The 25,909-nt window shown below is 40.6% G+C and overlaps 1 protein-coding gene across 1 annotated transcript in view; it reads right to left on the reverse strand.

Annotated features, from left to right (window-relative positions):
* Positions 1 to 1,166: 1,166 nt before the first annotated feature.
* sema3aa (sema domain, immunoglobulin domain (Ig), short basic domain, secreted, (semaphorin) 3Aa) overlaps positions 1,167 to 25,909 on the reverse strand; it is a 33,041-nt gene continuing 8,298 nt past the window's right edge. The window contains exons 2-17 of the mRNA XM_062443422.1: positions 20,029 to 20,189; positions 18,483 to 18,545; positions 14,887 to 15,006; positions 13,908 to 13,998; positions 13,693 to 13,812; positions 11,743 to 11,885; positions 11,461 to 11,575; positions 11,280 to 11,349; positions 8,804 to 8,948; positions 8,421 to 8,640; positions 7,585 to 7,676; positions 7,406 to 7,447; positions 7,025 to 7,182; positions 5,141 to 5,208; positions 4,887 to 5,035; positions 1,167 to 3,963 (exon numbers count right to left, since the gene is read on the reverse strand). Coding sequence (XP_062299406.1) covers positions 3,232 to 3,963; positions 4,887 to 5,035; positions 5,141 to 5,208; positions 7,025 to 7,182; positions 7,406 to 7,447; positions 7,585 to 7,676; positions 8,421 to 8,640; positions 8,804 to 8,948; positions 11,280 to 11,349; positions 11,461 to 11,575; positions 11,743 to 11,885; positions 13,693 to 13,812; positions 13,908 to 13,998; positions 14,887 to 15,006; positions 18,483 to 18,545; positions 20,029 to 20,189 — 2,489 coding nt within the window. The 3' untranslated portion in view covers positions 1,167 to 3,231. The remainder of the gene's footprint in view (positions 3,964 to 4,886; positions 5,036 to 5,140; positions 5,209 to 7,024; positions 7,183 to 7,405; positions 7,448 to 7,584; positions 7,677 to 8,420; positions 8,641 to 8,803; positions 8,949 to 11,279; positions 11,350 to 11,460; positions 11,576 to 11,742; positions 11,886 to 13,692; positions 13,813 to 13,907; positions 13,999 to 14,886; positions 15,007 to 18,482; positions 18,546 to 20,028; positions 20,190 to 25,909) is intronic.

The raw sequence follows: 25,909 nt of genomic DNA on the forward strand, positions 1-25,909 counted from the left end.
GAATTATCAAAAGGAGATCATATAAAATAGCCTAAATGTTTGCGATATGTTTAGTTCAGAGATAGTGTATTTTGGGGAATTTTAATGTTTTTTTCCACTTTTCCAGAGCCTAAAACTAATAGATGCTTTCAGACAGGCCTTTTTATGTATTCGGTATAGTCTGAAGTTACAGTATGTCAAATAGCAATAATAAGCAATCTCGGCTCAATTGTTGAGTGTCTATGGGATCAAATAACGTAATCATGATCCCAAAGGCATTCATGAATTGAGTGAAATAAAGCAAGTAAACTGAAAGAGGATGGGAGGGCCTTTTTCCAAGATTCATTTGAGGGGAAGCCCACCGTCTCAGACAATCTGTGTTTTTTCCTACTATGACATGCCTGCTATACAAAAAGACCTATTGTAATTATTCTTAAATGTTCTTAAATGTAAATGCAATAAAAGTTTAACTGTTTTGCGAGTTTGTTCCTAGTTTCATTTGTGGTCAACACACCAGAAATGTGGTAATAATCAATCAAAAATGTCAACAACAAAAATTCTTTGCAGAATGTGTGTCACAATAATTCTCAATAAACCAAAGATGTTGCTGCAATCAATTTTCATTGGAACTACTTTTCAAAAAAAATTGTCCCTTAAAAGTGTTGACAGTGTGTTCTGTGGAGAGTAACACAGAGTAACCAGAGGAGTGTCTCTGGGAAGATATATTGCTGTTGAGTTTTAATGGAATTGTTGAAAGCTGTGAGCAAACAAAACTAGTTTTACTGCCATTGTTTTAGGGTGACAGCAGACGTAAGAGATGGATAGCCTATTTAAACAACAAAAAAACCACAAAAACTATCTATATTGCTAAAACCACAAAGGGTAGTGAGAAAATATGTTTCTAGTCATGCTCAAGGGCTGGCAATTTCCACTTTGGCTAAGATATCAGTAAATATGTATATATGTAATTTGGAACAAACATTCATGTCCACTTAAGGATGAACTATAATGACTTTGACTGTTAATTTTTATACCTAGCATCATCATGAGGTCAAAATTTGTATTGTCGAATCCCTTAATTAAAAGCGTAAAATAGTTAAAAGCAGAACCACATTAGTCAAAGTAAGTCTGAGTAAACTGTGTGTCTGGAGACTTTGTCTGAAATGAGAACAAAGGGACACTTTTGTAACGGAGATGTTTATTTAGACAACTGAATGCATGCCAGAAAGAACTGTGTTACAGCAGCAGTAACTTTCAGCTCTCTCACTTTACTAACTCTGAGGGAGAGACCAGAATTAGAGACACACCAAACTTTTGAATTTTGGTACAGAACACTATCTGCTGTAGTTTATTGCATTGACACATTACTCTTGTCATGTATTAAAGGGAGAGGGGAGACAGGGGGTTACCATTGTTGAATCAAAGATCCAGGAGCTTGGAGCTGAACAGTTTTGGACAGAGTATCGTGAGTTCTTATTATCACCGTTTTGGTAAAAGGACAAAAGTAATTCACACCTTGCTTTAAGGGAACTTTACCTCTCACACAAAACACTTAAAGAGACAATAAAAAAGATGCACTTACTGTAGGTAGCATTCACATGCAGTATAACATGTCTTCTCCTCAGACTAGATTTAACATTTTTCTCCACTATTTCTTACAGAGATTCACAGCTAATGTTTTTCAGTTTGGGGGATTATTTTACACATAATGGCTACTGGACGAATAAAAGACATGTTGAATGGATGTGGGAGAAAGGAAAAATCACTGAAATGATCTGTTACGAAAGGCAAAAGAGACAAAATTGTGCTTATCGTTGGTGGGATCTCTGTCAAAACAATTTGGTTAATGACACAAACCCCTGTCGTGCTCCTAAACTACATCATCAATCCTTATATCCCCAAAAAGGGATTCCTTGACGCATTTTCAGCCAGTTGGTCCATCAAAATTTTCTTAGTTGCTGTTGCCATTGTTTCTCCAATATATTGATGAGCCAAAAATACCATAATATCAAAAATAAATGCAACCCTTTCACAAAACAATGAGCAATAAATAATAATCAAGTGGTGTTCTTGTACTGTATATGTACTGTATATACACAGAGAGTTAAGTTTGTTGTATATATGTACACAAAACAAGTGGCAGTCTATTTCAGACTGAGTTTATCATAGCCTACAACTGGAATTCGTGCCCAGACTCTATAAATCCCAGAAAAAGCAACAACATAATAACTTACACAGAATCGGGAGGAGAAGGGATAATGAACAATGAGACTAGTATGTTGCTTGTACTTTTTGCCTCAAAATAGAAGCACTGTTTTGGAAAAGAAAGTAAATATAAAAGAAAAATGTAACATTGTTTAGGTAGGGTGTAAAAAAAGCCTCTAGGGTTCCATAAAATAACTAGCTTATTAAAACATTGATTGACAACAACATGCACAATGCTTTCCCAGCCTCAGGTGGAGAGGGTTATGATGTTGCACTTTCTCTGCACCATGGCGTGAATTTGCAGTTTTGCATGTAACAATGGTTCTATGTGGTTTTTTAAACAACACCGGTGCAAGTATTCTTGGTGAATTGCAACCCTTCCCTTTCCTCCTTTAAGGGTGCTGTTGTTGCTAGATGGAAGGTTATTTTCTCCTCAAACAGTTCATCAAAGTTTTTAATCCATTCCATATACACTATGTCGGAGTTCACATGCTCAGGTCAAAGAGGGCAGGTTGCAGCAAATTCATATTTCTCCTTCCTTAAATGTCCATGTATCTATTAATGTCTCCATTAACTGTCCTCTTAGCATTTAAGTCTGTCTGCTTACAAACGAACACCTTGTTGAACACTTTTGTCCCAGTCTTATTTTAGTAGCTTATGTACAGGAGGTTGAAGTGTCTGCCAGGCAGTATCCCAGGCAACCAACCTAATCCTCACACATTTACAGTTTGCATTCCAGTTTTTCAGTCCTCCTCTCATCTTTGTCCTCTTCACAGGTTATGTGCATTTGTGTATATGTCTTTGAATGCAAGATTTATTGTTATTACATGTGTGCACTTGTATTTCTACCTACGAGTGGTTTGCTTATTTTTTTCATGGGTATTTTTTTTGGCTGCTGTTATGGAGAGGTCACTGAATCAATACATAGGATACACAATCTATAGAATGTGCTTGCTTGTATGTGTGTGGATGCATGGGTTGGTGCTTGTGTGTGTAGATCTGGTTGCATGTGTGCATCTCTGTGCTTAGTTAAATGTTTTCTTTCTCTCAAACGCTACGCGGGGGTCTTTGAAGCTCATGGGTCCTCCTGTTGCGTCCCTTCTTATTTTCCTGCATTCGTCTCCACTTTGCCGCATGCTGGCTTCCCGCCCGAGACCCCCCCGCAGCCTGAGAACCAGCCAGACTGCCCTGCCCTTTTTGGCCATTTTGCGTCTTCTGGTTGTTCCTAGGTGCCTGGCCACTTATCATACCCACGTTTGGTTGACCTCTCTGGTTATTCTGGCTCCGTGCTGGCCCTTCCACTGTTGGAGCTCCAGCCTGGAGCCATGGCCTGCTCTGTGGTGGGCTGGCTTGCTGCTTTTGAGCAGTGGGAGCCAAAGATTTTGGCTGTATTGCAGAGTGGGGAACACCAGTGGTGTCAGGTTTACCCTGACCATTATTGTTGGGTGTCTTCACCCTCTTCTGTTTGCGCTCTTTCTTCCAAACTCGATCACAAAACTCCTCAACGCTGTTCAGGTCCGGGTGGTCCAAGAGAGACAGGAAGTCTCGGTACCACAGCCTGTGCTTGGCCGAGTGACCTGCCCCACCTCCTACACCGGGAAATCCAGGAAGGATGTCTCCCAGTTTCTGTGCAGGGATGACCTGGAGGTTGAGGCGCAGCAGGGGCTGGATGAAGCCATGTTCCACAGCCTGGCAGTGGTAAATTCCTGTGTCAGCCTGGTTTAGACTGCGTATCAGCAGGCCCTGCTCTGTACGAAGCACCCTGTCATCTAGCTTGATCTGAAAAAGACACAGGGAGAAAGACAAATGAACAAATCAACAGTATGAAATTTGAAAGAGAGTAGTGGACTGGCAGAGCTGTCCAGTGCCACAATTCATGTCTCGCATGATTTACATCACAAATCTGAATGACTGATATTTAGAAAAAGGTTCAGTAGAAACTATGTTCATGTTTAAACTGATAACAGCACTCCATGAAAAAAAACAGCAACTTCGTTCATGTGAAAGAAAGAAATCCCTGCACTGACGCAAAAGGTGTGTCAACAAAAATAAAGTTCAATGTGCAAAGCGCATCTTCCTGGTAAATAACTATAACCAGAACACTGTATTTCTACTGGTTACCTTAGGGTTACTGTGACAAAAGACCAAATAACAGCCTCTGCAATAACTTGCAACAGTAGTAGAATCTTTCTTCATAATGTGCAGTGTTTTTGTGTCTGATAAGCCCTTAAACTTCTGGATCAATTAATAAAACTGCACTTCCTGGATTGAATTTCATCATCACACCAGGTTTCTGAAACATTATATCCTGAACACCCAGTTAGACAAGTATAGCCACAGTAGAAACTCTATTATGTCATGGGTCAAAAGTCATCTAAACATCCACAACCCACGATTTCAACCCTCTCTAGGTCACAAAGGTTAAAAAGGGCACAGGTCATTGCAAGATAACTCAGAGGAAAAAAGATGTGGCCTTTGTCAGAAAATAATGTTTTGTCTGGAGTAATCTCATTAGTTTTAAACTGATGCAAAAGTATAAATGTGTGATTTAATATAATCCAGCTGTTTCTCATTAACTTTCTGAAAAGTTAGGAAGCAGTTGTACTCTTCTATTCACTGAACTTACATTATGCATTTTAAACATCTTTACCTCACAAAATAATAATAGGTAAACAATACATGCATATGTAAGAAATACACACCTCATGCTTGCGATCATCATTGATCTTCTGAAGCTGCCAGTAGATGAGTGCTCTCTGAGACTTGGGGCTGCACTCCAGAAACATACTGCTGTTCTCCACACCATACACACTCCTGTCTTCCACACTGCCTCCCAAGCCGTCCACGTCATCTACTCAAATCCAAACACACACAGACACAGGAATGAGAAGTGTGTGGCAAAGAAGAGGAGACAGAGACAGAAAGAATGTGTGTTGGAGGGAAGTCAATAAGGTACCATGATGCTGAAGGTCCGAGCACTGGGAGAGAGGGTCTCCGTTTCTGATGTCCTGTCGTCTGGTTCGCCTGGGAAGAAACCAGAGTGTTGTAATGACATTTAATGGCACTCGTGAACACATACATGGTATGTACTGGACATTTAAGCAACACACATTCTGTAAAATACACCAGAGTGGCACTTGAAACATGTTCTTTTCATGCTACCGCTTAATTTTAACCACTGGGGGGCACTGTTACCCAATGCTATTCCACATTCAGCTCAGAAAAGGTGTATTTATTCAACCTTCACTCCACTGTTAAATCACATGGATGAAGAAAAAACAACCAAACCCTGGCAGAATGTAAGAATCATAAACCTCCACAGCAATGAAAACGTGCGTGCTTCATTGCCTTCTGATGAGCCGTCATTATGAAACACATACAATATTGTTTCGCCCTTGAAAAAGCCTTGTAAAAGCAGCCCTACTCTTTGTCCTCTGCATATGAAAGTCCGCTATGTCACTCAGCTTCTTTACTATGACGGCGAGACATTTTACTGACTGAGGCTGGTTTTACTGACTAACTGCAAATGTGACTCCCTTGTTCCTAGTTGTCATGGTCACATTTAAAATCTTTGACAGGCACTGTAAAAATCAAAGCGGAGAGAGGTGGGGTAAGCCAAAGGTGAGGTGAGGGCTGGAAAGAAAGAAAATATGAGGGAAAAAGTTAGAGGTACAAAAAGAAACAGATGGAATGAAATTGTCAGTATGTCTGTATGTGAGTGTGAATCCTGCTCATCCATCATCCCTCCGTTACTTCTGTGTGTCATATATATTTAGACACTTTTCTGTCTCTTTCTCTCACACAGGTCCCTTTTCTAAGCATTTCCTGGCTAACATTCCTGTCTATTTGGCTGTCTGAGCACGTGCGGGCCGGGTGTCTGGTTCTCATTCTGGGAGAGAGTGCGGGAGGGAAAATATTTGGAGTGTAGAGGAGAGCTGAGAGGAGCCGGTCCTGGCCTTAACCACGGGGTGTGCCACCTCCTCTGTAACCCTGCCAAGCTGGAGTATGCCCACTGGCCTACTTCTGCTGGTGTGAGAAGTTCTGGATGAATGAGATGAAGGAGTGTGTGTTTGTGTGTGTGTGTGTGGGTGTGTGTGTGTGTGTGTGTGTGTGTGTGTGTGTGTGTGTGTGTGTGTGTGTGTGTGTGTGTGTGTGTGTGTGTGTGTGTGTGTGTGTGTGTGTGTGTACGTGTGTGAGGGCCATAGTGGTCAGCCTAATCCCGCTGGATACAGCAGAGGGTAATTTGAGGGTGTGTATGTTCATACCTCCTGGCTGCGGGGTGAAGTGGTCAGACAGCTCCTGTTGGCTATAATTTAGTGTGTGTGTGTGCATGTGCAGATGTATATTCACATGTGTCTCTTTATGTCTGTGTACATCTTAGCTGTAGGGCGACAACTCAGAAGAACCGTTACTGGCAGCCTAGGTTTCTGGATTGTACTTCTTGGAGTACTTTCTTAGCTTGTGTGTATGATAATTTAATTACTGTATTTTGTGCTTGTGTAATATCCCTACTTCAGATCCAGATCACTTCCATGTTTAGAAATTTGGCATGTACTGTGTATCCGTGAACAATTCTTGGATTTGTAGCTCATGCTAATAGGCCAGTGTAGCTCTGAGGTTGGAGAAATAAGGCTGAATATCAGAATGCCCTTAAGCAAAGCATTTAAAGCCAATTGCTATGAAGCCAACTGCAACAGCAGAATGCAGGTGTACTGATAACTCCCAGGTGTGATGACATTAATACAATAGCAGGAAGTTGCTAAAAAGGAGAACACAGGCTCAGCAAACCCTTTGAGGATAAATGAATAGGAGCTTTAGTTTGGTGTGCGTGTGTTCCTACCTCTTGGCGGTAGGAAAGTATCTCGAGCACTCGCTGCCGTCCCAGGCGCAATAAGGGTCTCTGGCCAGACAGCACTCAGCACAAGCTTTCCCATACACCTCACAACGGTGTAAAGACATCTGCGCTACACCCAGGGCTGAGCCAAGGTACAGCTGTTGCTGTGGGAGCCAAAGAAACAACAAGGATGTAAATTGAATGTTCCTGTGGTTGACTTGGAGAGGCACTTGTAAAAAGAAGGTGGTTGTGGGTTTGGTTCTCAGTAGACACATTAAATGTCTTTGCTTTTGAATATCAGTGTTTTTTTAAAGGCCCAGAAATCTTCACTATTTTGTTTTTCTTGGGCTTTCGGATAAATTACAATGTGTGAAAACAAGTTTCTACCTGCTTGGTCGACAGCTCCATCGCAGTAATGGGAGTAGGCTCCTGCAAAAAACAAATACAACCTGTTTAACACCACATGTATGGACATCATGTCTATTTTCAGACTGCATACATCAGTTTAATACAAGGAGAATGTCAGCTTCATAATACGTTTTTAACACTCAATTCTCATGCCATACCCTAAAGACAGTCATTTCTTCCAGCACCACCTCTTCCAAGTCATGCCAGCTTTCTCTGGGGATGGTGACCACCTTCAGCACTGTGCCCATGTCTGTAAGACAATAGACATTCAGATACAGTACGTGTATATTCCCATATGTACATGTTCTGTGTTGACAATGTATGAACATATTTGTTGATTAGTGATACAGTTCACAGTTTGAAGGCCCTCTGTTTAAATATGTATACTTGCTTTATCCATACAATGAAGAAATTAAGATATTTCTCTACGTTTTATTATGTTAGCTTTTCAATAAGTACAGCTTGGTTGCTACACCATTTTCTTTTTTTTATTCTTTTCTTTTTACCATTATAATGTTAACAACAATTTCCATCAAATATCTTATTATCATTCTTCAGGACTTATAATAAATCTGCCAAAGAAAAAAAAAGAGAAAAGAAGCATATTCTGTTTTTGTTTAAAATATAAAAAATGTATTTGTTTATTTTGAATTAAACACAGAACCTGTGCCTGTTGGCAAAGCAAATTCCTGTCAGGCTGATAATTAAGTTAAAGTTGGATTCTAATATTTTATCGGAGCTCATTTTCTCTCCATTTTTCTTTTCACTTCTGTGAACTGTGATCATAGCAAAAGGGCTTTAAACACAGTAACTTTTGAGAGCTTTAGGACATACAGTGCAATCCAAGTTTAAATCAGTTTAAAACCAAATATATTTTGATATTTTTCAGCTCAACTTTTTGAGATTATGACAGCTCTTAATAATTTTTTTATCTTACTTTAAGTTTAATGTTACTTAAGAAAGACATGACAAAGCACAAACAAACAGTGTGTACCTGTGCCAATAAACATGACATCGTACTGTCCATCCTCTGCCTCCACTTTGTCCACCACAAGCTGGGAAAACTGGTAGTCCACATCTGTCCGCACCATGATGGGACGCCCCCCTATTGGGTGCACTGGGTTGTACATTGCTGGGTGACCCCTGGCAAAAGTGATGACATCATCTGGAAGATCTTTGGTGGAGTCAAAGCCTCCAAATGTCTTACTGGGGCACTGAGGAGGACACAGAAGGAGGTTGACAGGGTTTATTTATCAATTTATGAAAAAACTGTATTTTTCTCTAACAGGAAACTCATATAAGAATGTGAAGCAGTGTTATTATTATTCATATTGATTATTGCTGCATTTATGGAGAACTTCTTATGTTTAGACTCACAGTTCCAGGGCGGGGGTAGGGTACCCTCCCTTGGAAGGGGACCCACTGATAGTTGGGTCCATCTCTGTGGGCGTAGGGACCCAGGAATACCCTCCTGATGTCTGCCATGTTGTACATACACACTGCTGAGCCTTTAAAGATGTTACTGTGGGGGGGAAAAGAAGGGGAAGAATATAGCAGAGAGAAATTGAGAAGGGCCGGCAGAAGAAAAAAGAGAGAGAGAGGGAGGGAGTGTTGAGGGTGGAGAAATGAAGGAAATGAAGAAAATGACAGAGACAAACAAAAGGGATTAATAAAAGATTGTTCACGAGACAGGGATTAGGTGCTTGTGAAAAACTGCAGAAAGACAACAAAATGACCTTTCATCGTACAAAGACAGCGGGGAGCAAGGTTGTCATTACCTAGGTATGGGATAGACAGATTGAAACTTCTCTCTGATTGCTTTCAGCCTCTTGAGAACAGACAGGAATTTGGGCACATCACCAACAAAACAGGAGACCTGGTTTGAAATCCCTTCCAATGTTTTGTGAGCGCTTACTCGAGCCAGATGGGTGGATTTTGCTTTTACTTGCCAGACAAGGTCCAAACCAGTAAAGGTCGATCAATCATACAAAAAAAAGGGAATAGTGTGTGTTTTTATTTCAATATATGCTCTGTAATAGGTCATCCAGAAGACAACATTTTGAGCTGTGACTCATTGAAGTGGAGAATCTGGGAGTTCCGTAGGAATGTTCCAGGATATTTATATTCTACAAGAGTTAATAAAATATTCATGTGGAGATTCTGACAGCGTAAGCCGTTTAAATCTCTGAGCACCATCAAGTCCATTATCGCCCGACCTCATGTAGCGAGATCTTTTTCAAAAATTTTACACATAATTATCTGCTTGAATGTAAGATGTTCAAAAGTTCATCCATCAACTTTGAGTCACTTTTAACAGATGGCACAGTTTCGTTTGGACGGCATTTCACTTGCATTTGCAGGAACCTAATGCCTCAGCGAGATTCAGGATGTCCTTTGTCTTGCTGACTGCAATGGGAAGTTGTATCAGACTAATTAGGGATGTGGGTGGCATACACACAGCCGACTCACCAAAGCATGGAAGATGAATGGATTAGCATTTGAAAATGTTAATTACAGAGAAATTCAATTAACTCCAGGGGCATAAAAAAAAGACTCTCCAATATCTATGCTTAAGAAGAAGGACGAACATGTGTTTGTGCAGATACACACAGTTTGAGAGAGAGGCACACAAATCCAGTCAACCTCACAAAAATGTGCACACTCCCAAACAGGGGCACAATCAAACATTGATCTGTCAGTGGCAGCTTCTTTGTGCCTCATTAAGCAGTGATATTAAAAGCCGGTCCCTCTGAATCTCTGCTCTATTCATCTCTGAAAACCGGCCACTTAGAAAACCAATTAAACCACTCTAATTCCTCAATGCCCCATAATTGAATTTGTGTGCATGTGTGTGCGTGCAGGCACACATGTTGGTACGTAGGTGTGCGCCCATAGAAGCGCACCGACCTTTTGGTTTGAATACATTCCAGAGAGTTGCAAAAAGCCATACGGGCCCTGTGATGCGAGGCACCTGTCAGTATGCGTTAGCTTGCGCCACCGTTCTATTCAGCCTGTCTTATCATTAGCAGTGATTGATGGTGAAGTGTTTGTCCTCCTTTCAAAGCAGTTCACAGACACTACTGGACACAGAATCACCCCCTCCTCATGCCCAAATGCAAATTCATCATCATCATGATAAGTGCCACCATCTGTGCCATTTCAACTCACTTATCTGGCTTCCCCCTTGCCTTTACCTCTCCGCATGCTTCAATAGAACCACACCCGGCCTCTGAAAACCCTTTTCAAGGCTGGGGCGGTGGCCAGGGGAGAGACGTACGTTCCTGCTGAGTGAATATCGTGTTTCTCTCGCTCCCTCCTGTTCCATAATCTGATTTCCCTACAAGCTTCTGCCAAGGTTTCAATGAAAAAAGGGACAGGTAGCGGGTGAGGGGGAAACGGCTAAAAGCAATCTCCAATCTGAGAAGCCAGACACGGGGAGGGGTATTGTATGAGGGGAAAGCAACCATAAGACACCTGTAAGTGGATTATGGGACGGGGAGCGCTGTCTGGGAATTTAACGGACGCATGCTTGGGCGCTTGCATCCTGCCATGTCATTTAAAATGGTTAGGAAATTACAGATAAAGGGATGGAATGAAGGATGTGAAAAGAAAGAATCCTTGAAAGGAAATATGGAGCATGTGTGTTTTTCAAATACAGAGGAAATAACTTGTCCAGGACGGTTGCCCGTGGAATAAATATCAGCTCCTTCTGATCTCCTAGCAACAAATCAACAAAATAAATATGATACCAAAAGCGTCTGTCAGAGTCAAAATTCTGAATGCTATTTGAGAATCTGAGGCCTTGCAAGCACCTTTGAGGGGTCATGATGAAAATATCTAGTTTGGAGTGTACCTGGATGTGGTGAATACAGCGTAGATAACTGGATTCTTTGGGTCCTTGGAGTTCATGAGAAACACATCCTCTGAAAATACAAAACAAGACTGGGTGAAGGTGAGAGTTTTTACCAACGTTTTAAAGAGGATCTGAATGTGTGAGGTCTTTTCTCCAATGTGAATAAAGAATGAACACTTACGTAGCTCATCAAAGTGTGTATCAATGCCGTTGATCCCGGGGACAGAGCACATTAGCCGGGCCTTGAGGAAAGTGGTCCACTTGTTCACCAAACTCCTGTGACCTCCCATGTCATTCTGTGTGACAAACACACTCAACATCAACCCATTTCTGTAAACACCAACTCACAGTTAAAGTACTTCTGTAAGAAAAAAATAGGTATCTCATTTGATTCAGACTACACATTTAGTCTTTCCATTGCTTAGAAAACTGTGATGGGATTTTTATTTGTGTGTGTTGTTACCTTACACAGTTGTCCTATCCTGGCGATTGTAGCCTTTCCCGTGTGCTCTCCGTCCATGGCGTTCTCTTTGAAAAACAGGAAGATTTTATCGTCTTCAGGATTGTCGCTCTCTGGGATCAAATTTACGCCAATGAACCTGGGATCTAGAGGGAAAAAGAGAGAAATATGGTAAGTACAGTGCATTATAGAACTATTCAAGACGTTAAAAGGAGCATAAACTTTTTCATACACACTTGCACAACATAAACTGAATCACACACGCCTCTGCACAGATTTTACAATCCAACCTCTGTCCTAATGACAAGCCTTTCACCCCTATTTTACACCTCTGAAACCAATCCCCTATGATAGTCTCCAGTCACGGTTGAGTAATAACAGCCATTCACTTTACACCCTAGTGTTACAGTATCTGACTTTAACCCAACTGAGCGCTCCAAGTCCAAATCCCACATAACCCCTGTCTCTAGACCACATCCTCGCAAAAACACATGGCTCTGATTGTGCTGGGTAGCACTTGAATAAATTCATCTCAACTTTAAGCGCAAGAGGAAATCAAAGCTAAACGGGCACACGAAGGGGCACAAGGACTGAGCAGAAGTGACCGCAGTTGCTGAGGTGTCGCCACGCGTAAAATGAGCTTGTGTCTAAAAGCTAAGGGGTTAGCTGGAGGGAAACAAGCAGTGCCATGTTACGCCTCCATGGCCTTTTAGGATATAGAGTAGCTGTGAAAAAGGAGAGTGTGGCCAAAGTGGGAAACAGATTTATAAGCACCGTGCGGGTGTGAGACCTCTGGTATGAATCATGTGTGTACCCCACACATGCTTTTATACCTCTATTGTGGATATGTGCCATTAAATCTACACATTCATAAATTCAACTGTGTATAAACTCGCTTCCAAAAACAGTCTGCCGCCAGTGAGGTCATGCATTTCATTACATTTAATTCTCAACTAAAAGGTCCCTTTATTCAGAGGAGTTTAATCCAACCTCCATGTGAGTGAGAGGGCATTAAACGGTGAAAAGATGTGTAAATAAAATGCATGAATCAAGACTAAAGTCAAAGCTACCGTTTAACCCTAAATCTGCTATTAAGAATTCATTCCCAAGTCCCTCTCTTGTTACATTTGAGTACCATGTAACCTTGTTGATAAAGGCTCAATAGAATATCCCCCATCCCAGTAATCCATGCAATTACAATCCCCCCTTTGTGGTGGAGGAGTTGGATTTTGCCGAGCCGAATGGATACAATCCCTGGCGTATTTGTTTGAACAAGGTGAAAGATCGATGGGGATTAACGTGCCAACAACGACTTCTCCCTTTTAAATCACTCTTTATTAATATGTCACAGTTATCAGCACTGCAGAGACCAGTGTTTGTGTGTGTGATTTTTGATGGTGCTGGGGAGGGGGGTGGGGGTGAACTAAGAGGAATTTGACTCCACTACAGGAAAACAGCTGAGACCGGATTAGTTCTGTGGGAAAGAAGGGAAAAAAGGATGGCACAGCTTGAGGGAAAGGTTCAAACTGAACTTTTGTGGCTTCCTAAGTCCTCTGCGGTGCCGAAAGATAGCCAGACAGACGGAACAGTCAATAACCCTCCCTCACTGGCGCGCTAATCTTACTAGCACAGGCAAATCCAGTGATTTTGTGAATGGGCCCTGATATCAGATGTCTACACATGAATGGAAGTGATTGGAGACTTGAGGCCTGTGAGAGATTTAATGTTTTCTAAGTCCATTGAAAAGCTCAGTGGTGCTCTTTTTCCAAAAATGTCTGATGGAAGTTAAAGTTCATGTAGACCACAAGTGTCAAATTCTACTTTAAAAGCAGTATTTGTTTTGAAGTTTGTTAAACCATATGTGATTAGTCTACCAAACCAGCCATATCAATCATCAATAGTAAATTAAACTGACATTTATAGAAAAACCCATTTTTATTTTTTATATTTTACCATTCAGCCATCTTGAATCATGCTGCTCTGTTCTGATTGGATGATGATCTCCCAGGGTACGGAAAATAGCGAAGTCCCTTCCCATAAAATCAGCAGATGTGCCAGAGTAGAGCTCTCCATCTGCCAGTGAGAAAGTATGGTTAGGAACAAATGACCAGCTCTGAAGTGAATGCTTACTTCCTGGAACTAATCACAGCGGCAGAGATCAAACTCACCGATCAGGAGTGAGGCTGAGAGCATTTTGGGGTCATAGGGGCTTTTCCCGCGGCCATTTTCGAAATGTGAGGACAGCCGAAAGATGTTGTCCTGTGGTACAAAGGGTCAAAGTTCAAAAAGAGGCCAGGGAAAGCCACATTAAGCCTTGCTAAAGGTACATTTATAGCCTGTGTTTCAAATTACAACATATTCTTCTTATAGCAGTTCAGTCAGACAGGAGCAGTACAATTTTTTTTTTTTCAACACTGCTCTCTCTGACCCAGCTGACTTGTTCTACTTTGGGCACAGATCAACAATAGTGACTGCAAATGTTCATGTAACAGATATACTGGGAAAATAAAATAGCAAATCCACAGATCACCTCTAGAGTATGTTATATATAAAAGAAAAGTCATAAAAGAGACTTACTCAGTTTTCTTTAAATCAATTACTGACAGCACCACGTTAAACTCAAATGAACACATGCAGGGTCTTCTATACTGAAAGTCTGCATGGTGCAAACACTCATTTCCCTCTTTATTGTGGGACTGCAGGACCCATGCTGGTACATTGATTGACCTGTAGGCCTTTATCAAGATGAGTGACTCAACTTTTATGTAGGGGAGAGGTTGTTTAATTTCAGATGGCTGCAATTGAAACATGTAGTGACTGCTTTTTCCACTTAGCACAAAAGAAAACATTGATGAGAAGATAATCAATGAAAGGAATGAATACTGCTGTGCTAGACAGAAAAATGTGTGAGCATATACTCGGTGCAGCCAGTGCATGTGTAGTGCACACATTTTAAAAGGGAAACAATATTGGATTTAGTCTCTCATTAGTTGACTATAGCACTGGTGTCACATTTCATGACTCATTAATGAACGCTCTATTGAGATTTAAATTACCTTTTGCATATATATAACTGATTTAAAGTGTGGAAAAGGGCAACAACATTTGCTAGACATTAATGCACCTCTGTGTGTGATGATGTATTACCTCTGCCCTTTTGCCCATTTCCAGGAAAGCACAGATAGGGTGGAAGGCTCCTGTGCCACAGATGTACATGTGGGTCTGGTTGTATGGTTGTAGGACCCGGATGAAGTTAGAGCACTCTTTCTGGAAAAGAAATGAGACACGGGACATCAAAACCCCCCGCCTCTGAGTAATTCTATACAATGAGACATACAGCTGGCAGAGGGATTTGAATACATTTTATGTATGAAATATCAGTATATGTTTATGTAGTAATCCTACCAGTGAAGTATATTATAATGCAAATCATGTAAGACCTTTGGGATTTTGTTTTTTATTAAAGAGCTTGCAAATGTTAACATTAGTCTCCAAACTGCCAATTCCCTCCTCCAAATCATACAGTTTAAATTAAGTTTTATCCTTTATGAAAATAATGTTGACACCTCTAATGGAGGAAAGTTCTGACGTGATTGAAATAGACACTAATAGAAAGCAAAGAATAAACGAATAGACAAAAGCTCTGGTGGAATTCCATTTAAAGCAGGGACTTTCCAGTTTGGAACAGAGTTACGAAACTGAGTCTCCTTCAAGGAAATCCCACCTGTAAGTCAAATCAGGCAAATCTGCCTCAGGTCTTTAATGATCCATGTGTTTGAATTTACTGAGGGTATTTGGGTTGGCGCTCCAGCACATGTTGATAGTCCCAGTGGTGTGAGACTGTTTATTAGAGTGCTAATCAACGGGATTGGTTAATGTAGGAGGGTTATTAGCGGCCTTGAGGAGTTGATTTAGACACATGTGTTTAAGAGATTAGGCTGAGGTTTTCCTAATTATAAATACATGCTGAATATCCACCTAACAAATAAGTTCACATTTGCTTGGGGATTTGGAAACCCAGAACACTCATCACATCACATGCAGACAGCCAAATTACCGTTCTTTCTTCCTCCATTCAACACATGTATCTCTTCAGGCTTCTAAACATTTCAGTTTGATGTCTTGATGATGACCCTCATATGAGACATAAATAGATATGAGGCTCCACTGAGTTCAAGTTGGAGTGATGACATTTTCCAGTGCACCACTATATTACAGTAACCCTGACTTCGCACATTGAAAACCTTTTCCAAAAAAGCAGAATTTCCTGCTATTATTCAAAATGGCAGAAAATGTTTCCTCTCCTCAGATATCTGCTTAAAGGAATAGTTGGACAATTTGGGAAATATGCAAATTGCCAACAGTTAGATGAGAAGATTACTACCACTCTCACATCTTAAATATGAAGCTGGATTCAGCAGCCAGTTAGCTTAGCATAAAGGCTGGAAATGGCTAGCCTTGTGTTTAATCTGTGCAAGAAACCAAAGTGTAAAAGAGACACCTTTTGGCTTTATGGGGAGGTTATTTCCAGGAGCAGTGACAAATCAAACAATGGAGATACAACATGGTAAATAGTGAGAGGTAGATGTAATGGTGGACAGATTGTGTTACCTGAATCAGGTCAGCTATTTCTTCATGCTAAAATAAGCTAACTGGCTGCTGGCACCAACTTCATTTTGAGTATACAGTTCTGAGAGTGATATTAAATCTTCTCATCTAACATGAGCACATTTCAATTAAGCTTTATTGTAATCCAGTTGTTTCTAACTGACTGGGCTTATTCATCACCTTTTAACTGCAAATATTATCATTACTCCACAATCCTAACAAAGTTCACACACTTCAGCCACAGGACTATTGCTGAGTTAACAGAGGAAGACTAAACTTGCATGATGTCTTGTGGCTGACCTCAACCCTGCACGTCTGTGTGTCTATGTAACTGTACAACTTAATGACTTTACCCTCTGTGTTTCCTACTGCTGAACAGCAGGAGCACATGTCCCCACATCATTCTCACACCCTTATTATATGCATCTCACCAACTCCTATAATCCCCCCAGTGTCAGCTCTGTTTTGGATTTTACATGGCTGTCGTCAAGTTGGACTCATTAGCTATGTGGTAGGTAAGTTGCACATAAACACTGACAAACGTTAATTATGCAAGTCACTCAAATATGTGGCTTAAACATGACATGTCTTGACCCCAGGTGAATAATGGGTTCCCTGATCACAAACCATGTGATTATGTGAAAACCACAAAACCCGCAGAGGATAAATGAGTCATTAATGGAAAAAAATGAATGACTCTCTTTGGGCAGGGTATTAATGATGACTTTCCATGGGGGAAATGGGTGGAGAGATCTGTATGTGGGTTCGTATATGAGTTGAGTGAATTTTGAAATTATGCTGAGGTCTCTAATTGAATATGGAAAATGCACTGGAAATGTAGGATAACGCTGGATTATTATTTTTCCTTTAATAACTGTAATAGGTGGACAAATACTCAGAAATGACATCAGGCAGTTATGCGAAAATGTTAATCCACATTACAGCATCTGAACCTCTTGTTTGCTGAATCAAATGCAACAACCTGGGCCATGTTACACACTCAGCCTGCCAAGGAGTATGATCCAGCCATTAGGCATTTTGGAGGGGGGCAGCTGTTAGATTTGTTCTGCGGCTGTAAATTGTGGTTTGGAGAAATGCATCACTTTGGGAGCTCTGAATATTTTAGTAATGTCCTAATCAAGGCCTGTCCATGCTGCACTCTGTCTCTGTTCTCACCGCCTCATTTTCAAGGGTAAACATTTTCACAGCACGCAAATACTTCATCATTGTATTTTCTGTGATTTCGTGCTGCCAAAGCTCACTCTTTCCACTGTGTGAGGGAACGAAGGTGTAGTTTTTGCCTGTGTGATAGTAATTTTATGTTTGTGTGTGAAACCCAAAAAGCTGGCATTGAGTTAGACCCCTTTGGAACCTCTGTGATTTAAAAGGACTATGTAATTCTGGATAATCCTTAAACCCTGCACCCGCTGCACTCCAGACTCATCCAGCCATGAAATTAAGATCAGATACAACACTGAGAGGGCCTATCCAAACAGCAACACAAAGATAATACACTAACACCATCGTACACACAAACAAAAACCGATGGCATATAGGATGTGTTCAGCAAACTTACGCTGGATTGCACATGTGAGCTAACACTATGCGCCAGATAACGAGTACTCAGACAACAAACTCCCACAAAAATATGCACACATGCGGGCACTCTGAGGCACATCTATAAATATACTCTCAACATAAAACTGTACACCGCAGGGACAAATAACCTCTAAGGTAATGCGTCATTATGCTCCTGCCACTGAGACACTGTGTACACCTTACTGTGACCAAACATCTGTTGTACAATGTATTCCTGCTTATTAGGTTGTGGGTGTCGGTGGGGGCTAGCCTATAGAGATTTGAGTGTGCCGGAGCTGAGAGATGTAACATGGCTGCTATTAGCTAATTTCCCTTTTCTACAGATCTTAAGTGGTCGTAAGACGACTGGTCCCAGATAGCTATTTCAATCTTGTTTGGATTTTTAAATGTGGTTAGGCCAACAAAAAACCCATCCCAGAAAATGTTTAAGAATGACATGGAGCTACACAAAACAGACATATAATTTGGCTAACAATAGAAGCAAAAAATTGTAGGGAAGAGATCAAATGATGACGCTATCATGAGGTTGGACTTACCCCAAGGTCTTTCCCTGCCCACTTGCATTCATCTCTCTTGGAGGGGGTGGCAGGCCACGCAATCTGCGCAAATGAGAAATAGACAGAGTCACATTATGCCGAAGGTGGATACGAGACATTTACATGATGTTTCATAAAAAGGAAGGCTCTGAGTCAATGTGATGAATCAGAGGAAAGGAAGGTTTTTGTAATTCCTGGAGAATGACTTCGGATTTGTCATGTTTTGACAATCCCTTGTTTACTCTTTTATTTCCCTCTGCAGCCCTAGTGATCATTAGTTGTGCAACCACATATGATGAATAAGAGCTTGTCTTTTATACACTATAAAGACGGACTGAATCAAAGTGGGGTAGAGGAAGTTTAGGTAAAACGTAAATGACAAAGATGAAAAACAATCTGAAATATACTGTGTTTAGGTGAAGCTGGACAACATATGCTGTTACCCTCTACATCAAACTTGCACTTATAGACTTTCATGTATTCCGAATATAGTTTCTGGCTAAACTTCATTCAAACATTCAAACATTTTCTACAATAGAGTTACAGTTCAAATCCTGACCATATGGTTGCACTTTTAACTTAACATGTGAATGGAAAGCATGCTTTTGCAACTTTGTTCTCAAAAAGATAAGACTCATTGACAAATAAATAATGGCGTACTGTCCGTAAGGCGAATCCATCTGTGGCCTCTGGTGTCACATGAATTATAAACACACATGGCGTGTATGAGTGTGCATGTGTGAGCTGTAATGAGTAAGGGGATGATTATTCAAAGCCTGGGTGCCATTGAGCTCCCTTTTTCAGTGGTGGCCTCACAGATGTGAATGGACAATAGAAATGTATGCACATGCATGTGTTGTAGATGTATTATTATGTCGATGAAATACGTTTGCGTGTGTCCTTGGAACATATACAGACACATTCCTTATTCTATTCCTAGACTTTATCTCCTCTCTAGATCAGCTGAGTTTTCCTCTCTCGGGAATCTGCATTGCACATTTCAGGGTAATTACATTAGATTTGCTTAATCACTGCTTTTTGGCCTTTATCTTGTAATGATGCAAAGAGCAGAACAAAAGAGCCAAAAAAAAAAAAAAAAAACACATCCGAGCCAAGGGCAAAAATAATTCAGACACACACTCTCCTTCCTTGCACTGACTGTGTATGTTTGAGCACTTTCATTCCCCATGTTCAAGTATCTGCAGCCTGCAGGCAAGTCTGTGTCAGTCTTGTGTGTCTATGATAGCAGGCCGAATCAGATAAAAAGACTGTTAACCTAGTCCAGGTGGAGTAATGGAATTATGGACAGCCCCATCTGGACCAAGACAGACAGTAGATGGGATTAGGGGAGGGAGGAAAAGGTGGAGTATTGGCCTCCAGAGAGAGTAGCAGGGAGAGCGGAGGAGAGTAGAGAACAGAAAAAATGAGAAGCTCAAATAACGCCTTGCATTCTGCAACAAGGAAAGACTTCATACAACTCTCACACAGACCTGTAAACTTTAACCAAACTACTGCCAAAATAAAGCTAAATACATCTGAATCTTACCTGTTTGTGGTCTCTGTTGATGTTGACAAGGTCGAATGAGAAGATGTGGTCCTCTGCACCCACCAGTAGTCTCCCTCGCTCCTCGTCCAATAGGAAAGCATCATAGCTCGAGCTGTTAGCCAAGCCATTAAAGGTGACGAGGTTGCTGGACTCTAACATCTCTGCAAAGGAAGAACAAAAAGAAAAAAAATTACGATTTTTGGATCTATAAAAATGGCTGACAAAATACTGAAGAATGAACAGATGGAAAATAGGGACACAAACTGTGCCTCAGTAAAACCTAAATGTGGACATAATAAAGTCTCAAATATTGTTGAGTTATTTATGTAGTTCTTTAATTAAATAACATTTAATATTCTAGTAAAACACTAATATTCACAACTAATATGTTGTCAAATATATTATATACAGTATATAAATACATATGTATATAGTGGTATTGAGTCAAATTTCAGATTTAATGTCACGATTCGTTTAAATCTTTGGTTTAACACTTATGCAACAACAATCAACAACAATCAACAATCAATATTGGATAGTAACAGAATAGTACAATTTTTGTTTTCTTAGCCTCAAAGAAAAATACTGAAGTGTCAGAATGTTCTGTTGTATGAAATTACAACTGTTTTTCATGTTTTCTTAGTTGCTGTTCCACACACACATTTGCGCAGACACACGTCAGTCAGGTATAGCGTGAGACATTTGAAGTGAACACAGCATGTCCCAATCAGGGACACAGTTCAGACTGTTCAGCCGTGTGATTGGTTGAATAATTCATTTGGAGTCAGGGCCGGGGGGGGGGGGGACTTTGTGTGTGTAAGTATGTGTGGGTGTGTGTGGCATGTAGCTGTAAATGGGTTATTATGTAAATTAACATTTAAGAGTGTGTGACACAGTACATATGTGCTTCTAAATAATGTTCCATTCAGTTGTACCGAAAGTACAAAGTGCAATGAATTATACTAAAACTACACTGTCAATCTAAATGAAATCCTCCACAAATCTTTATGTGTAATCCACTCTGGTCAGACCTCTGACCATCAGTTAACATTTAATCAACAAAGATGAGGTCCACCAACTCTGAAGAGTGTGCACAACAAGAGTAAAAGTATTACATTAACAAAGAACCACATTCCCTTCCTGACACTGAGTTAACCTAGAATTAAATGCCAAGTAAACACTTTTTGTTTTAGTGAAGCTCAGCATATGCAAGAGAAAAAAATAATAATTTTACATAGTTATAGTTTTTTAGTGTAAACAGTAAAAGTTGTGTCCAAGATAACCAACTATGTATAGTAAATTAAAATTCTTCCTTAATCTGTATTAAAAGCAGCACCATACAATACAGATACAATACAATACAGAAAAACTTTATTAGGTCCTTTTTTCCCTTTACATAATCTTATTACTAGACTTTCTATAATGAAGAACCAAAGTCGACCAAACACATAAAATGATCTATCTTTAATTTTAATTAAGCATAAAACAATGCAACATCTTTGGCTAATTGGGAAGCATGCAAATTAGCTCCCACAAAAATTAATATTATGTCAATCAACAGTGGCCCATTTTTGCTCATACAGTGTTAGCTGCTCGGAAATTTAATGAAAGTAACATTTGGTTCAGAAATAAATAGAATTGAATTAACCTGTTAACCATATGCCTCTTCACGGTCTACTGGGTACAGAACATGTGCTTTTTATTTGCACCGCAGGTACACACTTCTGATACATCATCCTCACTATCATACAACATCATCCATCATCATCAGTGTCACCACACAGAATGGACACACGCAGGCACACAATGTAGAAAAGCAGACCAGCACAAGCACACATGTGCACACAAATACGTATGTATAGAATACATTTATACACACACATGCGTACAGTCCGGTGGATTGTGATCTCCCTGCTCTCCCCGCAAAGCTCTGATTGACGGACTGCTATAGGAGCCATCTGCGCCCACTCACAGTGTGTAAGATCTTGGACATCTGTGTCTACATAAAAGAAGGGATTGAAAAGGGAGATGCAGGAAGTGGTGTGTCAACCGTTTCTGTGTATCGAGTGCCGGCGGCATGGATGAGGACTGCGAGAGGGAGTTGTCGTCACCTAATAAAGATGGTTGCAGCTCATCTGCGTCAGTCCGATTTCAGTTCGGGCTAAGTTTGAAACTAAGGAAATGGAGTGGGTGGTGTGGGCATGAATGGAGATCTGTGGATGTGTGTTTCTGTGAGAATTTGTACTGTACCACAGATGGGTTGAGCGTATGTGTGTGTAGGTAGCTTTTTCTTTTCTTTTACAATGACCATTCCATGCACACCAACCTCCTAGCACACATAGTAGCACATTTATCACCACACAAGAGCTATACTGCAGTACTCTAAGGTACACATTACAATGACAAGGAATTTAATATTGAAGTTAAAAGATATTATCAGAGCCATTTTATAGCCATTCAGATAAACCCTTATTCTCAATATCACATATGACATTGCCGGGTCAGGAAGTGAGTTAGAGAAAGGAAGTAAGGAAATGTGATTTCCAGTCAACAGAACGCGAGAGGAGGTCTTCTTATATTTCAATGATGAAGTAAGGGAAAAAGAAGTGGATGTGGCAGAAAGCCAAAACAGGCATAAAAATGGGAATGAAATGGAAAAGTAAATTGTTTTAGGCTGGTAAAAGGGGAAGAAAAAAAGACAGTGACAAATAAATGAACAAACCAGAAGACAAATAACAATATCTTCTATCCTCTCTCTATTTCCTCTGGGAGAGATTGTTCTCAACTCCTCTTCACTGATATCTTGGCTGTATATGTGACGACCTGAATAATGTGAAAGTGAGAGGCTGGAGCTGAACCCCGGAGCCAGGAATGTGGTCCAAAATGGCAGCCTCTGAGGTCTGTCACGAAAGGTTTCCCCCAGATGGGCCAAAGAAGGAAAAAACACACGCGCATATTTCAACACGTGGCGATCTCTGACAAAGACGAGGTAGCCTGAGCGCACGCAAATACACAAAGAGAAGCGTTATCTGAGCTGGGATCTACTGTGGTTTAGAGAATTGGGGGAACTGGGGCGTGATCACCTAAGGACCTCCAACCTAAACACAGACACGCTCGTTTGGAAAGGGAAACACAGGCACATAGAGAGCACACAGCGCAGCTCATACAAAATATAGTAACCAGGCAAAGGACAAGTATACACACATTCAGTGAGCATATACATACAATAACACACACACCTACACACACACCAAACAGGTTCAGCAGGAATTCACTATGCTTTGCCTTTAAAATGCACACCTACCACACCCATAAACTGACATGCATATATTAATATTGACCTAAATGTTTACACCGCATCAGTTCTAACTGAACAAACACACGCACACACACACACACACACACAGATACTTCTTCCCAGACTAAGTTGTAATCCAATCAGTATTTCTGCTTATGCAGCATGAACTAGTAGAACAGTGAGCGCACTCAGCAGCTTCTACCTCTTGCACACTCCCTGGCCCCGTACCCCCCGACACGGCTCACACACACCCTGAACACACACGCACACATGTTCAAACACACATCCTCTCATGTATCTGTGTGTGTGCATACACACGTCACACGCTCCCTCGCCACACACAGTCTGCTTACACTAGCCACTGGACACACAGAGACATTTAAACGTATATGCTCGCGTGTGCATGGGCATTCCATTTGCTGCTTCCCACAAACACACACAGACACACACACACACTGTTCAGTCCCTCCTTCCCATTTTCATCCCACTTTCTCTTGTTACACACATCCTCTGTCGGCTCTCTGTCATTCACACGTCTTTCAAGTACACACGTTCAGGCACTGTGGGCAAATAGCCATATATATATATATATATATATATATATATATATATATATATATATATAGATGTATATTTAATCACATGCGCACATGCACACACAGATGCAAATATGAAGACACACCTGAATTGTTGCCATGGCTCAGTTTGTTCTTGAGTGATGGACATTTTATATATGCTTCTCTATATATTTAAATACATACTAGATTGAGGTTATAAGTCCTAATTTTCATATTCCCTCCATGCATACACACTGTAGTATATTCAAGAACACCTCTTGAAACTGGTAAAAACAAGCAATTCATTCAAATAAATTATAATGTATCCCTCTGTCATACTCCATTATGGAAAATAACCTCTCTCTTATCTTAAAAAGCCTCAGAAAAAAAAAAAAAACTATATTCAAAATTCAAGTGCAATTGTCTGTGGAGTACTCTTCACTCCCCCATTCTCCAAACAGGCAGGCATTTTAGACGCCTACACGTCACGCAATAGCAGAATAATGAAACCCCGTGAAAGAAAGGCGACAGGGCATTAAATTATGTTTATCTGAATGTGTGTGCGCATGGCTGTGTGAGTGTGTGTTTGAGTAACATGAAACATAAAAGCCTGACAGAGGAAAACACTTGACTGAGATTCAACAGATGGGTAATATTCCATTAAACTAATGCAACACCTTTTAAGTGTTTCTCTTGTTCGTGTATACAGTGAAGGCTCAAACAAGAGGAGGAGAGTGTTCAGTATGCAAAATAATGTTTGAATGACACATTTTACTTGCTCATTTCCTGTTGGTTTTCTTTGGCAGTTGGGAGAATGTGCGTGACTTAGACCCAATAGTTGTCTTTCTGTGGTCTTTTGAGTGTGAGTAAATATGTGTCTGTGTATTATAAAGTACTACTCCATTGACAGGCAGGGGGAAAGACAGTTTGAAGAGAAAATGGCAGCTCAAAAGGAATTGGCGCGGAGAATTATACATATTTATCTTCCAAATACAAGGCTAGCTTCAGAAAAGCAAAGACATACAGTACTGTAATATCTCCAGTGGTTTGGCATGTCAGACTCACCGTCTTTTCTAACCCTGCCTTCGAATGCTTTCTTTTTTCTCTGTGTGTGGTGCGGTGTACGTTTTTGCTGCTCCCCTGTTGGCCTCAGCCACAAAACACAGGTGTTAGAAAAAAGACGAGGCAGCCGCCCCATGGAAATTTGCTGAGAGCTTTGCTTAACAAAGTGTTCAAATATTATCGTAAGCTCAAGGATATCCACACATGCCTCAAAAGTTCACCTCCTCTCTCTCTGTTTCTCCCTCCCTTTTCACTCCCTTCCTAAGCACAGTAGCAGGTGTGGGTTGGTTTCCATGGTGACCGTTTGTACAACACAACCTGGGCCATTGGATTTCTCATTCAGGTGCGGCTGAGTGACAGCTCTGACAGGAAATGTGCTACCTTACATATTGTGTCATGAACTTTACAAATAAGAATAGCTTCCATGTGTGCTTTAATCTAAAAGAATGGAAACCGTGTGTTTGAACAAAGTGTGTATTGATTGATTCTTCACTAAAACCATACTAAATATGTTAGAAAGTTTGTTATTGAAGCCATAGTAATATTATTTTGCACAAAGAATGAGTACGCTTTTTCTGACTCCAGTTCTACAAAACAGTGTTTCAGTTTAAATAGAAACTTAATTTTCAATTTTTATGACCAAAGTGACTCATAGCATTGATTCATATTTAAGCACTGTGTCATATGGGAAATTTTAATGTTATATTCTCTCTGAAAAATATGAGTCAGAGTATGTTCAACCATAGGATATGTATCAGAGGCACTAACAAGACAAACACAACCACATCCCAAACCACACGGATTCTATATGAGTGGTCATAGTATGTGATGATTTTCACCATATAGCACCATTCATCTCTCTCAACCCAAATCCTAGACTTCCTCATCACCACATGGCATTCCTGTTTTCCCTTGAGAATGAAAGAAGGAGAGTGAGGAGGGATTCAGAATTCGAGAGCAGAGC

This window comes from Scomber scombrus, chromosome 22 (assembly GCF_963691925.1).
Source record: "Scomber scombrus chromosome 22, fScoSco1.1, whole genome shotgun sequence".
NCBI classification, from domain to species: Eukaryota; Metazoa; Chordata; class Actinopteri; order Scombriformes; family Scombridae; genus Scomber; species Scomber scombrus.